Consider the following 19705-nt stretch of genomic DNA (forward strand, 5'->3'; position numbering starts at 1 on the left):
ATATATATGTATATATATACACACATGTATATATATATATATATATATATATATATATATATATATATACAGTATATGTATATATATATATATATATATATATATATATATATATATATATCCTTTCACTCTGTGAAGCTATTTCAGTCAGTCACTGTTTGTTTGGGAGAGAGGTCACTGACCTTCTCCTCACGCAGCTGTGCAGATCGTGTGAGGAACCCTCTTCCACAAATAATGCATATCAGGTAATATCTAGAAACGGGTGTATCAGCGATTTAATCTTACGCTTCATATCTTAACTTTGGAGTCTCATTTTTGCTTCTGTTTATCTCGCAGGAAGTCATTTGTTAATTCCTTTGATTTATGACAATTCTCCCGTTATTTTTTTTATATTACGTTTTAACTTGTGATTTTAACTTTGTTCTTTTTTTCTGTCGCCCGACTTTCATGAAAACCGTGACTTGCAACAGTATCTTGCCGTAAATCTGTTTTTCACTCTATGAAGCTACATAAACCGATGCAAATACTAAGCAAACTACAAAATATCTACCAGTCAAGCAAATCAAATCAAAACAAAGGAAAGCGGTACTATTTTGCTGTAGACTGGGCAGTCTTCTACAAAGAGCAGCAACAGCAATACGCACGCGCGCAGACAAATAAATAAATAAGTAAATTTTATACTGTATATATTATACATATATTATATATATGTATAACATATGTGTGTACATTAATGCACAAACACATTAAATATATATATATATATATATATATATATATATATATATATATATATATATATATATATATATATATATATATATATGTGTGTGTGTGTGTGTGTGTGTGTATGTGTGTATAACGTCTATCACGAGAATTGAAACATGATATATAACACGTGAGCTAAGGCGACAGCCTCGAGAACAACTGACTGCCTGAATGCAAGCTCATATGCCTTCACTCTAAGGCATTCTCAAGCGCACTGCTCGCAGACATAAACATCGCAAAGAAGACTCTCATTTACAAGTGTAATAATAAATAATTACATAAAATTGAAGGAGTATAAACCAGATGTATGCATACAAAGGCCATTCTGTTATAAACCAGTTGTACGTATGCATACAAAGGCCATTCCATTAGAGGCTGGTTTTCAGATGAAGGACAGCTGTCATGGATTAACCCAGGTACAAGGTTAAAGAGGGAGGGGCCGAGGATATTACCGAGAATTGCTGACAATCTTTAGTTTGCCCTTTTAAATCTCCTTTGAATATTTGTCCTGAATGGGGTCAGGGGTGCTGAGGCCTATAACCTTAGATTAAGAGTGAGCTTTGATGTATGTTCTCTGTTTACAGCAGTTAATATTAGATGATTTCAAAAGGAAGTAGATTGGATTGATTTCGTATGAATTTTGTGATCAAAGGAGATTGGATGATCATATTTGATAGGAAACTCTGTGAAAGGATGCTTGCTCTGACAGTGGGTTACCCTCTATTTCTAAATTTGGAGTAAAAACTTATGTTCCTATGCTTATATGTCACTTAATAGCGTGTGACAATAAATTCAGCTGAGGCCACAGGAAAAATAAAAGTACCAAGCGCTTTTGTGTTATTGCAACACACTTTCAAGGCACAATGTTCCTGTGGTTATTCAAATACCTGTGCTGTGGTACTGACATGTAGATGACATTATTGCTACTATACCTGAAGAAGTAGATGTAAATAGTCTTTTAGGAAAGCGGAAAAAATAAATCCCATTATCAAATTGAGGCTGGAAACATAAAAGATAGTTGCTTGCACGTTTTTAGACATTGATATTATACTATATGAACCTTTTTAGTATAAATTTAGTATAAATAGAAAAATCAACAAATAATTTAACTTTTGGAGATTGTCCTTCATGATAACATATCAATGTAAACATCTCTTTATGCTTCTTAATGTAGCTGTTAATATTTCTGTAATTGCCAGTCTTGTATCCTTGGATAAGGAACTACACACCATTGCAAAACCAGTTATGGGAATTGTATTATACGGCTCGTATTGTGGATACCTGATACAATAAAGTTGTGAAGACATTCTCGCACTAAAGTAACAGGAACACAGAATTACCTAAGAACATCCTTTGTTTGCCTCATTCATCGGTTATAAATCCTTCAAATCAGTGTTGAAAAAAGTCTAAGTAAATGTAATTTTTTTTCATGTAACAACGCTGTAAAAACTTGCCTATAAGAAATTATACTCAATAGAGTATCAAGATAGTTAATAAAATCCCAATTATGGGCTGTCATTAAATTATTGGGTACGAACGAGTAAGAAATGAAATTTCATATGACATCAGCACAGTATTCATTTAGAACTAGCCTAAAAATAATGCTCTTTTTACACTCTAAGTGAAAAATGACAAAGAATTAAGCAGTAATATAATAACAAGGTTTTAATGATATTTTCTCTAAAAACCTCTTAGAATCTACATTATGCAGCTGACAAAAAAAAAAAGGAATATGAATTCAAGTCCAGAGCTATATGCCCTTGACCCCAAGGTCTAGAGAATACATTTCTCTAGACCTTGCTTGACCCCATCCCTCTCAAGATGTACGAAGGAGACTTAAAAGAAAAAGAGAAACTGAAAATGATCAGTAATTCTTGTTATTCTCCTTGGCCTGTACCTGGTTAATCCAGTACCTGAGTCAGTCCAGTAAACAGCTGTTCCCCATCTGAACACTAATCTCAGATGTCACGATGACCTTTGTATGCATAAACTTTTCGTATACTTTTTTAACTTTTTCTTTTTATTTTATATTTAAAAAATCGAGTCTTATTCACAATCGTTTTGCTTATTGCTCGTAGTTTGTTTTAGATTAAAGACAAAAGACCTTGCACTTTGATGTTCAACTATCATAGTCCTTATAATGCTTGTCTTTATATGAAAACAAACTGAACAATGAGCAAAAACGATGATATAATATATATTCATATATATATATATATATATATATATATATATATATATATATATATATATATATATATATATATATATATATATATATATATCGCTCACGTTATTCCTTACAGTTCACTGGGGATGTTACTAAATGTTCTTAACGACCCCTTGTCCCAACCTCCCCCGACTTAGCCTCGTTCCAATTTCAATGTCCAATCAAGGACAAAATTTAATCTTTCAGAGATTCTTCTGCAAGTCAGTAGACATGTGTGACATTCGTGGCCTCTATGAACTGCCTTGTATTTATAGCAGTTATTCTGCACAGTTGTCATATTCATAATAATTATTCTGCACAGTTATGTTATATTCATAGTAATTATTCTGCAGTTATGTCATTTTCATAGGAATTATTCTGCACAGTTATGTTATATTCATAGTAATTATTCTGCACAGTTATGTCATTTTCATAGTAATTATTCTGCACAGTTATGTTATATTCATAGTAATTATTCTGCACAGTTATTTCATTTTCATAGTAATTATTCTGCACAGTTATGGCATATTTGTAGTAATTATTCTGCACAGTTATGTTATTTTCATAGTAATTATTCTGCACAGTTATGTCATTTTCATAGTAATTATCCTGCACCGTTATGGCATATTCACAGTAATTATTTTGCACATTTATGTCATATTTATAGGAATTATTCTGCGCAGTTATGTTATATTCATAGTAATTATTCTGCACAGTTATGTCATATTTATAGTAATCATTCTGCACTGTTATGTTATATTCATAGTAATTATTCTGCACAGTTATGAAATTGCTCGAAGGAAAATGTTTTTCCACTAACAGGTTTAAACGCTTGACTGTCCTACTTTAAACAAGATTTCTAATCCCGCTGTGTTTATTACCACTTATCAGTAGATTTCAGTTTTTATTTTTCATCTCTTTGGTCTTGTTTTTGTCCAAGGCAAGAGTCAGATAAAGTTATCTACGGGATATTATTATTATTATTATTATTATTATTATTATTATTATTATTATTATTATTATTATTATTATTATTATCTCAATGGTATTCATATTTGTCATTGATTTCAAACAGCTTTATCTTACAGGTGACTTGTCTTGAGACTGAGCTTACAACTGATGATTGCTGATTGAAATTTTATCTAAGTATGGCGTAAGCACATCATTTCCGTGGGAGGGCAGGAGTAATATGTGAGTATTAAAGAGTTTCGGTATACATACGATACAGGCGTGCACACAACCCTCCCACACACACACACACATATATATATATATATATATATATATATATATATATATATATATATATATATATATATATATATATATAATATATGTGTATGCATATATATATATATATATGTATACATATATATATATATATATATATATATATATATATATATATATATATATATATATCATATATATGTGTGTGCTTAGATTATGTTATATGTTTGTTAAAAATCTTACAAAGCTTACATGTATTGTTTATGAAAGAGAGCTCAGTTCCATCACCATTTTATTTCAAGAGTTTTGTATTGAGTGCATGAAGTTGACCTATAGTTATCTTCAGGTAACCTCTTAACCCTCTAATGTCTATTTCTCTCTTGCTTAATTCTTATCTGTCAATCGGTGTGCTCGGAAGCGAAACTATAACAATTCAGCAAATCGATTCAAGCGAACCAAACCTTCCTTACTTGTAGCGTGAGCACGGTCTAGAAGAAGCTTTCTAGACCGAGAGCGTGAGTTGCAGTAGTTTTCCACTCCAGGGAGTAGCGCAAAACTCCGCAATATGACGTCATAGCTAAAAAAGAGTATCCTTGAGGTTGCACTGCGGTGTGAATCTCGGGTACAATCGATGTTTTATAAATAGATGACGAGATCTGATGAATATGGTTACGGTGACATGCTGTTATTGAGAGCTTCGAAGGGTGTATGGGTAGTCTCATTTCCCGTTTTATGCTTCTAGACTCATTAGGAAGTCCCGTATCATATGGGGCAGTTTATGTTTTAGACTCCATAAGCACCAGTAAACTTCAGGAGGCAATATTATATAAAATACTTTGTGAGAGCGAATGATACGGAATTTTCCTTATTCCATTTCTGGACGAGATGTGATGTATCCAAGTATCATGACACCCCTTCGTTGCTCTCTAATGGCTGTCCTGTAGCTACGGAACCACACCGGCGACTTTTCTTTTAATAGTACATCACCAGAACGATGCTGACGTCACCACCTTAGATGCAAAACCACGGTGACGTCATCAATATTTCACCATCCCCTTGGTAATCGATATGGAGATTTGAATAAACTATTCAGGTGTTTTGATAAGGTTATGACAGTACTGATTAACTAACGTCAAACAAAGTTCCAAGTGGACATACTCTCTTGGAGGTGCTTATTCCATTGCCTTAATTGGTCTTATTGTGACCCATAGCAACATATGCTAAGCTTTCATGGGTCTTGAAGCCACATCGCGTGACCTTTCCTCTGTGGGCATTGATTTGTGGTTTGAGGCCCCATGCCTACGCTTCATAAGAAAGTCACGGACGCTTACAGGCCACTAACATGTGACATTCATTGATTGTTTAATTTTATTGGTCAGGCCCAGAGAGATAAAGTGATTCTGATATAGCGACCCTTTATACTCACTCGCTTATTAATTATCTAAGTTCTACGATGGTTAGATACACACGTTAAAAATAGACATATTTTTTGGGTTTTTATATATATGTATATATATATATATATATATATATATATATATACACACATGTATATATATATATATATATATATATATATATATATATATATTTATATATATATATATACATATATATATATATATATATATATACATATATATGTATATATATATATATATATATATATATATATATATATATATATATATATATATATATATATATATATATATATATATATATATATATATATATATATATATATATTATATACATAGACACCCAAAAAATAAGTCTATTTTTAACGTGTGTATCTTCATTTCTTTAATAAGTCTGAGTGAGTCTGCAGTAGGCCCTGATGTTCAGACATTTTCATTTTAGTTACCCTCCCCCAAAAAAAAAAAAAAAAAAAAGAAGAAACTATCCTGAATCTGGACGCAACTAAATAATAAATAAGACCGATGCAGTTTAAAAATTAAATCCAAGTTCACTCAAATAAATTACAATACGGGGAGAATAACCACGAGAGAAATGAACACCAAAGTAAGATCAAAGAAGAAAAATTACAGATTTTGGGAGCGAAGAAGATGGAGAATTGAAGAACTGATTAAACCAGTTAACTCGAAATGGCCTTGCCCTGTTACAAGGTCCCTGAAGGAATAAAATATACGCCTTTACACTTAAGTTTTCGTGGCACTAATATATTCCATTGGCTAGGATTCAAGTTTTCAAGTTTTCAGATGAATTAATTCTCTCTCTCTCTCTCTCTCTCTCTCTCTCTCTCTCTCTCTCTCTCTCTCTCTCTCTCTCTCTCTCTCTCTGATGATCGAGGGATGACTTGAAGATGACGATTTAAACGCACTTGGGAAAAGAAGAATAAGATAGACAGGTAGATAGTGGCAGTAGCCACGTATCCGAGATCCTTGAACCTCACTGGGGAAATCCTTTATGAATGTCTGACCTTCTAAAGAAATTCCACGTAACCTTCTTTCATTCTTTATAACATTCCTTACTTTCTTTCTTCGTGTCTTACGATTTACTTGTGCGAAGGACACGTGACTACGCTGAGCCCATTTATCAAGTAGAAATAGAAATAATGAGTCGATGAAACTTTGCAAGATCTTAGGCATGCAAGACCACGCATGCGTACACACACACACTCATGCATCCGGTCGTCCTAATTACGTGTCTTCTTCTATCTAAGTGAGTGAAGGACATTTTAATGAAGAGAGTTTTAATCAATGCTGAAACACAGCTCAAGGCTGCGTAATTACATTCCCAAGGACTCCCGTGACTGTACAAAAGGTTCTAAGCTCGCAGGCAAATGTCTATCCAGTGGTTCCCAACCGGTGTGCCGCGGCACCAAGGGGTGCCATGAGATCTTTTGGGGGTGCCGCCAAAATTCCGGGGAAAAAATTGCAAAATTGCACTAATGTCACTCTCTCTTGGCGGGAGATGGGGAGGGAGGGAGGGGACTACCGAGATAGCGGAGGGTCCTTCTCCACCCCACCTCATCCCACCCGTCCATCTGGTACAGCTGAATCAAATTGCGAAAAGGGGAAACATATATTGATGCCTGTTTAGCATATGGTTTTACTTCAAACAATGATGAAGATAATCCGCGCCCTGTGTGTTTAGTTTGTGGAGCTTCACTCAGCAATGAGGCCATGGTACCTAGTAAGCTCAAGCGACACCTTAATAGAAGACAACCTTTTGTGTCACAGAAGGACATGGCATATTTTTCTCATTTGTTAGAAGGGCAAAGTAAGAGCGGATAGCAAAGAAAATGAAGCCTCATACAAGTGGTGAAGAAATCATTGACCCTGCATGCAACATAATTGTAGAAACAATGCTTGGCAAAGAAGCTCAAGAACAGATTTCGAAAGTACCTCTTTCCAATAACACAATCAGCCGTAGGATATCTGAAATGTCAACAGATATTAATGAAGAAGTTGTGAAGCAGATAAAATCAAAAAGAAAATTCGCACTGCAAGTAGATGAGAGTACTGGCATAGCTGGAAAATGCCAACTACTTGGGTTTTGCAAATTCATTGACAAGGATATTGTGGAACAGTTTATGTTTTGCAAAGAATTACAGATTACAACCACTGGAGAGGGTATCTTTGCATCTGTAAATTCGTATCTCACTGAACATGGTCTTTCATGGAATTATTGTTGTGGCATATGTACTGATGGTGCACCATAGATGATAGGGAAGTACAAAGGCTTCATCACCAGAGCATTGAAAGAAAATCCATCTATAATTACAACTCACTGCTTCCTACACAGAGAGGCGTTAGTAGCCAAGACATGTGGAGAAGAGTTGACTGCGGTTTTAAACCAGGCTGTCAATGGTTAATTTCATCAAATCCAGGCTACTGGAAAAAAGACTTTTTCAAAAGATGTGTCAAGAAATGGGTGGGGCTCATATTTCACTGATTTTGCATACTGACATAAGGTGGTTATCAAGAGGCCGTATACTGAACCGCGTTCTTGAACTCAAAGAAGAATTAAAAGCCTTTTTCCGAGAGGAGAGACATGATATATTCATAAAGCTGCTTGAAAATCATACTTGGTGTTTGAAGCTGTCATATTTGGCAGACATTTTCATGAAGCTGAATGAACTAAATCTCTCAATGCAGGGGAGACTTGAGGGAATTGTAACATCAGTTAACAAGATGAAAGGTTTCCAGAGAAAGCTGAAATCATGGAAGTCGGCTGTTCAGAAAGACGATGTGTCAAACTTCCCTTCTCTTCAACAACCAGGATTTAACGGTCTTGGAACTGTAAAAAATCTGATTCTTAATCGCTTGGAACAGCTGAGAGAAGCAGTTGATAATTATTTTCCGTCGCTTTCTACGGAGAAACTCGATTGGATTGTATCACCCTTCAAACTGGCTGACATGGCTGAAGAGCTGGGCTTCACGGCAATAGAACGTGACGAATTTCTTGATATGTCTGCTGATTCAACACTGAAAGTCAAATTTGAGAAGAATGACGTGACACTGGCAGCTTTTTGGCATGGAACATTGGGGGAATATCCTAATTTGGCTAAGAAAGCTATTTCTCTACTTTTGCCCTTGTCCACATCGTATCTGTGCGAGTAGGCTTCTTTCACTAGAGGACGATATGCGGGTGGCATTATCAACGATAAGACCTGATATCAAGAGTTTGCGTTCCAAGCATCAATCACAAGTTTCACACTGAGTACACATGCATGGTTCACTGTGGTCTATTTGTGTGTTTGTCTTGTATCATAAACACTGTAATTACTTGAATATATTGTGCAACTACTGTAAAACTTGTCACAATTACATATTTGTATCGTAATACTATTTTTTATTATAGCAGGATCAGTTGTAAAGAGTATTTTCATATCATCTAGGATTCTAGGTATAAGGTGTTGTTGCATGCAAACTGTCGAAATGAAAAAAAAAAAAAAAACTACGGAAATTTTAAATATATATTTCCTTATAAGGGTGCCGGGAACTTTTGAAAGGCTTGCCAAGGGTGCCTGAAACCAGAAAAGGTTGGGAACCACTGGTCTATGCCTACGTATTGGACAGGCAATGCTCTCGTGAAAGCACATAAAGACCAGGTTAATCTATATTCGATGCGAGGGAAATCATGCACTTTCATCATGTTCCTCGCAATTCAGCAGAATGTGAAGGTTATTGGCCATTGTTATTCAGGTTATTTTAAGAAGGATATGAATTTCTTATAAGTCTATGTTATGCGAAGGCATTACGTAGTCATGGATTTTTATTGTGAGTTATGGATTTTTTATTGTGAGTTATATAAATATTTATATATATATATATATATATATATATATATATATATATATATATATATATATATATATATATATATATATGTGTGTGTCTGTGTGTGTGTGTGTATGTATGAATATCTATATATATATATATATATATATATATATATATATATATATATATATATATATATATATATATATATATATATATATATATATATATATATATATATAATAATACTATGTAATATGAAAATAAGAAGGCCCATAAAACACTATTTAAACATTTGAAACTATATTTATAGGCACTTGTTTCTGTGCATGTTCACTGTAGAATATGGAGATGGAAGGGAAGTTAAAATATATACACCTTCATGTTTTGTATATATACCATTGTAACTTTCCACCTGTCGATATATGAACAGGGGCACAGAAACAAGTGCATATATGGTTTCAATTTTAAATAGTGTTTTATGGGCTTATATTTCATATATATATATATATATATATATATATATATATATATATATATATATATATATATATATATATATATATATATATATATATATATATATATATATATATATATATATATATATCTACATTACCCTGCTTCATGTCAAAACCTCCATAACATATGCTGCATCTTTTTCTACACTGAGTACCCATCTTAAGTACTTCATAATCCCTACACACTAAGCCATTCATCTCTAATCTCTCATTCTTTCCGCATGACCAGACAATCATACATTATGGTCTATCCTTGCACCTACACTAAACTTCTACCACTTTTACGAATCTCCACAACTCTTCGTTTCAGGTCTTTTATCACATATTCCTTACAAATATTGAATAACATCTGCTTCAGTCTTCTTGTCTTTCATTCAGTATCCACACTTCACTTCAGTAAAGAAGAGTTGACTGAACTATCTCTTCATACTTTATCTCATTGCCATCTTCAGACCCCTAATATTTTTACCAATTTTTTCCACACGCCTTGCTACCTTCTTTGTTGAACCTGTTCTATTTTCTTCTCGTCTCTTATCCTGCTATTTTATATTATACTCCAAAATACTTTTACAATTCAACTGCTACCATTTTTTTGCACCATGCACATTGATATTCATTACTGGTTCCATTTACCGCTATAACTTTAACTTTACTATTCTTGATTAATGTATGTGTCCCGGCCAGGAATCGAATCTGTGTCTTGTGTCCATCCTTGTCACCTCAGTATCAAACCCAAAAAGACATATTCGAATCCTGACTGGGACAGATGCACTTATAAATAATTTCCTTTGGGTGTGTGTGTGTATACAAGTCACGTGTGCATTAATGACAAAAATATCCTATATTATAAACTCTGTTTATATTTTATATCACATTGTCATCCCCGTGACAGAAGTTATATATATATATATATATATATATATATATATATATATATATATATATATATATATATATATATATATATATATATATAACTCCTATCACGAGAACAAGTTCCTCGTTAGGCGAGTCGAAAGAGTTGTGGGCTAGCACTCGGTAGGCCCGAGTTCGGGTCTCCGGCCGGCTAATGAAGAGTTAGAGGAATTTATTCCTGGTGATAGAAATTCATTTCTCGCTATGATGTGGTTCGGATTCCACAATAAGCTGTAGGTCCCGTTGCTAAGTAACCAACTGGTTCTTAGCCTCGTAAAATAAGTCTAAACCTTCGGGCCAGCCCTAGGAGAGCTGTTAATCAGCTCAGTGGTATGGTAAAACCAAGGTATATTTAACTTTTATCACGAGAACAGCAAAGTGACGTGACACACAGAGTACATGACCACGAAGAAAATGAAACAATGGTGTGCAATATCTCTTCCCCTCAACCCAAAGCATTTTAAGGTTTGCTTTAAAATGCCTTAAGAGTAAAGGTGAAAGACCTTGTACACCATTTTTTCAATTTCCTCGTGGCGCATATACAGTATACACAGTATTGCAGTAAGCTGTACAGATTAACGACTACTATTACTGTGAATGGTTACACGTCTCGAACTGTCGACCTAACCGCCCACTTCTCCTCGCTGCTGGGAGAAAGGGAGCTGGGGATTTGGTACGATACATGCACACATTCGTTACCGGGGTCTAAGCGATGTCAGGCAGGGCAGCCGATCGAGATTACGGCCTACCCCAACGCCAAATCAAAGTCCCTCAAAAAGAAGGCGTCGTGCTTACCCCATATAAAAATGGGAAAAAGCATGTTAAAACGAAGAAGATTACTGTGAGTGGTTATTATTATTATTATTATTATTATTATTATTATTATTATTATTATTATTATTATTATTATCAACGTGAATACATCATAATATGTCGAAAAATTCTGTGGTAAAGAAATCCACAGTGATATATTGATGCATTTTATCTGTAGGTTCTCAGAAGCTTAAGCACTTTTTACAAAGTGCCTCTTAAGATTAAGTTAGACCGCTGGTGATACGCTTGTATTTTATTTATATATTACTCGAGATTTTTTACTCTGTTATGAGAATTCTTATTATCAGTTACATAAGTAGTGTCATTCACCCTGAATCTGAAACAATGTCGAAAAACAATTGAATCCATTATAAATAATTTGATAACGACCACAGGTCTTGAAATACTTAAAATAATTATAGGAAGACTTTTTAGTTTTCTGTAAAAGAAAACTATTGTGCCGGCTTTGTCTGCCCGTCCGCACTTTTTTCTGTCCGCACTTTTTCTGTCCGCCCTCAGATCTGAAAAACTACTGAGGCGAGAGGGGTACAAATTGGTATGTTGATCATCCACCCTCCAATCATCAAACATACCAAAGTGCAACCCTCTAGCCTCAGTAGTTTCTATTTCATTTAAGGTTAAACTTTGCCATAATCGTGCTTCTGGCAACGATATAGGATAGGCCACCACTGGGCAGTGGTTAAAGTTTCATGGGCCGCGGCTCACACAATATTATACGGAGACCACCGAAAGATAGACCTATTTTCGGTGGCCTTGGTTATACGCTGTAGTGGCTGTACAGAAAACTCGATTGAGACGAAGAAACTTCGGCACATTTTTTACTTGTTTCATTCTTCCCTCTCATTCATCTTATTTCTCCATCTGTTATCTATGTATTTTCCATATACTTTTATTCTGTCTTTCCTTATTGTCTTATACATCGCATTTTTTTGCTACCCTTCCACTTCGTCCCGTTGCCATCTCTCTTATTTCCCGTCTTTTTTTTATTCTATCTCTTCCTCTTTCCTCTTATTCTTCCACTTCCTTATCCATTTTTCTCCTTTCCTCCTTTCGTTTCCTTACTCCTTCTCCCATTTTCTTTCCTCTGTCACCGTTCTTTCTTTCCTCGTGTAACCTCTTCTTCTTCTTCTTCTTCTCCTTCTTCTTCTTGCCACAGTTTCATTCTACTATCACTAGTGCCTCCTCCTTTCATTTGTTTATTCCTTTTCTCTTTTCCCGTCTCCCTTCTTCTTCTTCTCTTCTTCTTCTTCTTCTTCTTCTTCTTGTTACAGCAGAGCCTCTCCCTCCATCCAAAGAGCTGCTCAGGTCACCTCCTCCTCCCCATACCCCTCTCTCTTCCAGATCACGGGGACCGACATGTGATCGCAACACGTAATAAGGTAAACCCGTTGAGAGATCAATATTACTGAGAGAGAGAGAGAGAGAGAGAGAGAGAGAGAGAGAGAGAGAATATCGGGAGGGATGTGGGAAAGCCAACGGCTTAGTTGAGAGAGAGAGAGAGAGAGAGAGACAGAGGAATCATACTTTTTTTTTTCTTTTTTTGTGGCTCATGAACGCTCTCCCTCTTTCCTTTTGCGCGCGTGTTGTGGAGCGTCATTGTTGTGTTGTTATATTGTGAAAAGATGGTGTTGTTATTTTATTTTATTTATTATTGTTCTCTTTTTTTTCTATTTGGTTTGCCTGTTGGTTGTGATCATGTGATCGTTTTGGGTGTGGGAGGACTTATTGCAAAGTGCGTAAATGTTTGGTATTGTTGTGTGTTTGTGTGTATGTGTGTCTGAGAGAGAGAGAGAGAGAGAGAGAGAGAGAGAGAGAGAGAGAGAGAGAGAGAGAGAGAGAGAGAGGAGGAGAGGGGGTTTAAGTTGCCTACTACGGTAAAGGTTACTTAGTTGAGGAACTCCAGTTCATTTAAGTTGTACACACGAAGCGCTGATTATTCCAGTTCATTATTCTCTCTCTCTCTCTCTCTCTCTCTCTCTCTCTCTCTCTATATATATATATATATATATATATATATATATATATATATATATATATATATATATATATGTGTGTGTGTGTGTGTGTGTGTGTGTGTGTGTGTACAGATATCTCGAACTGTGACCAACAACAATCGATCAGCCACCAGGCAATCAATTCGCTACATGGATCAGCATAAGAACACTAGTGTATTTCAAGAGACGCGCCCAAACTATATTTCCTTGTCCAACTGGGGAATGAATCAAAAGCTGGTTCCTCGGTCGTAAGCCGGGAGTGGAGAGAGACTAGAGAGAGAGAGAGAGAGAGAGAGAGAGAGAGAGAGAGAATTATAAGAGGAATCTGCTTGGTTCCCATTTCCTTCATGAATATAGAAACACGGGTTCGTTTGATGTCTTCTTATCTGTTGTCCCTCTCAAAAAAGACGAGGCATCACCCCACCTCTTCAAGAAGCGGCGAAGCTAGAAGAGAAATGATAGTCATCAACAAGCAGCAGATATACTTCGGATGCAAGATATGCCAGACAAAGATGATCCCGTTAGGCAGCTGACGGGGGAAAGCCAGAGGTCGCGAAAATGTCACCAGAACGAAGAATCTCGACCAGGACTCAGCGACATCGGTTGCGATAGTCAATGTTCGCGAAGTCTACGGACAACTTCCTCCAAGTTTCGGTTACTTCGTCCTTAGTTTAAGCTTGAGCCAATTTTTTCCTCATTCTGAGAGAATGGACTTATAAGATTCTGATGTTATTTAGAGCTTCTAATTGGCTCATCTTTTGTGGAATTTTTTTGGAAAATGTGACAACGCAGACAGCTGAAATTTCGATCGTTATTGAGTATCAAAAGCTGAGATACTTCAACTGGAAAACTCAAATACATTAAAAACAAGTAAAAAATGCGCCGAAGTTTCTTCGGCGCAATCGAGCTTTCTGTACAGCTTATAATGCTATATGAAACTCTCAGCCACGGCCCATGAAATTCCCATCTGCGGCTCATGAAACTTTCAGCCACGGCCCGGTGGTGGCCTGTGTTGTTGGCACCTATAGCGGTGCCAGACGCACAATCATGGATAGTAGCCCTTTGTTGGCCGAGTTGGTTGAGCTTCAGACCGTCATTCGATGGGCCGGAGTTCGATTCCATGAAGAGTTAGAGGAATTTATTTCTGGTGATAGAAATTCATTTCTCGCTATAATGTGGTTCGGATTCCATGGGTCCCGTTGCTAAGTAACCAATTGGTTCTTAGCCACGTAAAATAAGTGTAATCCTTCAGGCCAGCCCTAGGAGAGCTGTTAATCAGCTAGTGGTCTGGTAAAACTAAAACTTACTTACAATCATGGATAACTTTAACCTTAAATAAAATAAAAACTACTGAGTTAGAGGGCTGCAATTTGGTATGTTTGATGATTGGAGGGTGGATGATCAACACACCAATTTGCAGCCCTCTAGTCTCAGAAGTTTTTAAGATCTGAGGACGGATGGACAGAAAAATAATCATCTCAATAGTTTTCTTTTAAAGAGAACTAAAAATGGAAAACGCCATTCCGTCAAAACAGGGACGACTTGAGTCGACGTATTTGACAGGAGTAATAATTTGACTTACTTTAAAGATGGAAAGATATGATCCCAGTACACCTTAGTAAATGCTTTAATTATATAATCCTGATAACCACAAGGCACATCCATTCACGCATAGAGTATCGTAATTATTATCCATGATGTAATTTATCAAAATTTCGAAAGAAAGTTTTTAATATATATGAAGTTACATTGAATAAATGCGTTACTATTTATGCAATATTCTCTGTAAAGCCCTGTTGTAAAGATACGTATATGAAAAGTCTTATTAAATGTATATGGCTTATAGCTGAAATATAGGATTCAGTTCATTTCAATTCAGTCACAGATAGATGAAATAAAGAAATCAATTCAGTCATAGATAGACATATAGATGGCTGAAATAAAGGATCCAGTTCAATTAATTTCAGTTCAGTCACAGATAACTGAAATAAACAACTCAATTCGATCATAGACAGACATATAAATAGCTGAAATAAGAAAATCAATTCAATTATAGATAGACATATAAATAGCTGAAATAAAGGATCCAGTTCAATTCATTTTAATTCAGTCACAGACAGCTGAAATACAGGATTCAATTCAATCGTAGATAGACATATAAATAGCTGAAATAAAGATTCAATTCAGTCATAGATAGACATAAATAGCTGAAATAAAAGATCTAGTTTAGTTTGTTTCAGTTCATTCACAGATAGCTGAAATAAAGGATTCAGTCCAATCACAGATAGACATATTTAAATAGCTGGAATAACGACATCAACTCAATCTTAGATAGACATATAAATAGTTGAAATAAAGGATTCAATTCAATCATAGATAGACATATAAATAGCTGAAATAAGGGATTCAGTTCAATTCAGTCACAGATAGCTGAAATAAAGGATTCAATTCAATCATAGATAGACTTATAAATAGCTGAAATAAGGAATTCAGTTCAATTCAATCACAGATAGCTGAAATAAAGGATTCAATTCAATCATAGATAGATATATAAATGGCTGAAACAAAGGACCCAATTCAATACAGTTCAGTCAGTGACAGATAGACAAAGAAATAGCGGAAATAAGGGATCCAGTTCAATCCAGTCACAGTTAGACAAATGGCCAGAGAGAACTTTCTCCTCGTGGAAAAATGTCCACCACGTGGAGGCAGTAAGTAGTAACGAGCAACTAAAAAAAAAAGAAAGGGAGATAAATGCTTAACAGAGGAATCTTCCTTGGCTGGGAACAAGGAGAAGGATTAGAAGCGAAAGAAGGAGAACGAACCTTGATAGCCAGCCAAGAGAGAGAGAGAGAGAGAGAGAGAGAGAGAGAGAGAGAGAGAGAGAGAGAGAGCATACTGCAGATCCGTGAGGGTCAGCTAATAAAGTACCCGAAATTGAGATTGCAGGGTGAAAGTAGCCCGTGCAGTTGGTACGAAATGACGTGTGGCCGAGAGAATGGGGATGTCATGAGTGTTCTTATTGTAATGGAGAGAGGAGACGATTCTCGGTTTTGTTTATTTAGCGGGAGAAGTATCTTGTTTGCCACCCCTTTTTCGTGTTGATTGTGTGCATTTATAAGTAATTTCTTCGTGTTGATTGTTTGCATTTATAAATAATTGCTTACGATATTAACACATATATGTACACACGCGCATATATATATATATATATATATATATATATATATATATATATATATATATATATATATATATATATATATATATATATATATATATATATATATATATAAAAACTCATCAATAAAGCAGAAGAGGACACACGCAGATGTACAAGCTGACTTTATTCCATTCCAACGTTTCGTCATTAAGCTTGTACATCTGTGTGCGTGTCCTCTTCCCTTTATTGATGATTTTAATGTGGATTGACTCCTGACTCCTTACACTAAGCTATATATATATATATATATATATATATATATATATATATATATATATATATATGTATACATATATATATATATATATATATATATATATATATGTATATATATATATATATATATATATATAATTTAGGAAGAGATGCAGCCTTTATTAATTTAAAATTTTCATATGTATATATACACATATAACTCTCTATCTATGTATATACATGTATAATATACAGTATATATATATATATATATATATATATATATATATATATATATATATATATATATATATATATATATATCATTCATACTGTAATATGTCTTTTATAATTGCGAGTATATGTTTCTAATAGTTTTTCACTGAAAAAAATCTCCCCCTTATTCCCCGATTTTTCGATAAATACGGTCTATAACAAGCTTTATTTCTTGGGCAATCAGAAACCAGGTACAACTGTCCTTGAACTGTCAATGCAATGTTACGCCTACAATGCCCATTCTCTTGGCGAGCGTTCAGGTCACAGCAAATAGTTTTCCGTGAGGCTGCAAATATAAATTCCTCCACATTTATAACAGATATATGACGTATCATGATTAAGAACTGAATTGAACTGAGTATATAACTATCCTCAAGGTCTTGCGTGAAAGCGAAAGAACGGTCCGGTGATATCGAGACCAGTTGAGAAATATTGGCGCCAAATTACGTCAGCCAAAAGTTTAATCTGCTAAGCACTGTTTTTGGAATTTGTGTGTGTGTGTGTGTGTGTGTGTGCGCGCGTATGTGGGTGTGGGTGGTTGTTGTTTCATCTGCGGTGGGAAATTAACATTTTGAATACCATTCACGTAAGGTTAACATCGTCCTTCTCTCTGTAGGGGCTGGGGGTAGTGCCGTCAGCGCGCCTCACACGGTGCAATGTAGGTATTACTTATTGTTCTTCGCAGCGTCCCTTCGGCCCCTAGCTTCAGCCCCTTTCATTCCTTTTACTGTACCTCCCTTCATATTCTCTTTCTCCCATTTTACTCTCCTCCCTCTCCCAACAATTGTTTCAACATTGTTTTCAGCGCTGACTGACCTCATGGGTTTCAGCGCTTGACATTTGGTCTAAATTCTCCATTCCAATTCTAATAACTTATGTTACTTTAACAATCGATAGATTTGATATTTTCCAGTGGTTGAACGGCAAGACGTTAAATAAAATGCGTATGAATGAATTACTGAGTGTTGCTTAAGTTGAGAGAAGGAAAGCAACATTGCCAAACTATTTTGGCTATAAAATTGTCTTCTCTTGCGTCCTGCTGTTTCACTTTCAGTTTATATGTACTCACACACACACACACACACCCACCCATTCATATATGTGTATACATGTATATTATATATATGCCTGTATATATATTTATATCTATATATATATATATATAGATATTTAGCAGGAGAAAAGAGTGAAAGGTAAAGACAGCCAAGTAGGAGGAAAAGAAGAAAAAGAGCCACTGAAGACATAACGAATGGTCAACCGTCTCGCAAAATCTGTTAATCAGAAGGTCTTATCATCACATGCATATTCAGATCACTCACCGTTTCTGAGTTCTAATATTTATTCGACATTTAAACATAAATATAAAGTAAGAAGAATCCACTGTAGTAAAAACAATTTAGTTTGATCTTAAATTATTCCCAAGAAACGCTTTCAACAAAAGGCTTCGACACGGAGACGCGATAACACGACATTCCCGACTGACAAACTTTTAAGTGAAAACAGGAAAGCGTCAACCATCTGGCATCCGACCTTTCCTCACCCTCTAATGAGCTCTTGACGGCTGCAGTGGATTATTTACCTCTTCGGATGGGAGCGAGTCATGTGACCGCTATCATTTACATAAGCTGCAGTTATTTTCGTATATCTCAGTTGGATCCACGATTTTTTTCTCTCAGTAACTAGGGTCTCTCTCTCTCTCTCTCTCTCTCTCTCTCTCTCTCTCTCTCTCACTTAGATACTGAAGCAAATTTCGTACAACAGAGTTCAAAGAAGACTTGGATTGATTCAGGTATTGGATTTACTATGGAACAGCAAAAGACATTAACAAAGACTCCTGATAACATTCTTTAGTTTCTCTTTTAAATCTCTCATAATTTCACGTAGAAGTGAGTCTTGGGCTTTTGTTAATATTATTTCGTTAATTTTTGTTTGTATTATTGAACATCGGAATTTTTTTTTTTTTGCTATTTATGTTAATATACTTTTAATGAACCAGTTTAATTTTATGGGGACAGAAAAAAAACCGTTAACAATTTTTTTAAACCTCAAACTGAGTATATTTATGAGTATGGTTGGTTTTAGTCATATATGAATACATTAAATTTGAATTCAATATTTTCAAATTTGATTTGATGGATTCAAAAGAGATATAACAAGTAAAAAAAAAGGGCATTCTTAGGTCATTCTTTCTATCAGTCACTTTTATTGCATAATGTCTTCACTCCTTTATCGCAACAGGTATCTAAAATAAAAGTTGCATAACAATTTCGTACTTATTTTCGTAATGT

At 35.0% G+C, this 19705-nt stretch overlaps 2 protein-coding genes across 2 annotated transcripts in view; both read left to right on the forward strand.

Moving 5' to 3' along the window:
• The first annotated feature begins 4065 nt into the window (after positions 1-4065).
• The window catches only part of Isha (Insulator su(Hw) mRNA adaptor), a 116764-nt gene continuing 101124 nt past the window's right edge, over positions 4066-19705 (forward strand). The window contains exon 1 of the mRNA XM_067124613.1: positions 4066-4168. The gene's annotated coding sequence lies outside the window, so the exon portion shown is untranslated. The remainder of the gene's footprint in view (positions 4169-19705) is intronic.
• LOC136850458 (zinc finger BED domain-containing protein 5-like) lies at positions 7476-8796 on the forward strand. Its single transcript, XM_067124034.1, has 2 exons — positions 7476-7820; positions 8332-8796. Exons 1-2 carry the CDS (start codon positions 7476-7478, stop codon positions 8794-8796), a joined length of 810 nt encoding a protein of 269 aa, XP_066980135.1.

The sequence above is a fragment of the Macrobrachium rosenbergii genome, chromosome 22 (genome assembly GCF_040412425.1).
Source record: "Macrobrachium rosenbergii isolate ZJJX-2024 chromosome 22, ASM4041242v1, whole genome shotgun sequence".
NCBI classification, from domain to species: Eukaryota; Metazoa; Arthropoda; class Malacostraca; order Decapoda; family Palaemonidae; genus Macrobrachium; species Macrobrachium rosenbergii.

Coding starts and splice junctions, on each gene's coding strand:
- LOC136850458 (XM_067124034.1), top strand. CDS start 7,476: ATGAAGCCTCATACAAGTGGTGAAGAAATCATTGACCCTGCATGCAAC. Junction 7,821..8,331: donor GAGAGGGTATCTTTGCATCT/GTAAATTCGTAT, acceptor CTCTCAATGCAG/GGGAGACTTGAGGGAATTGT.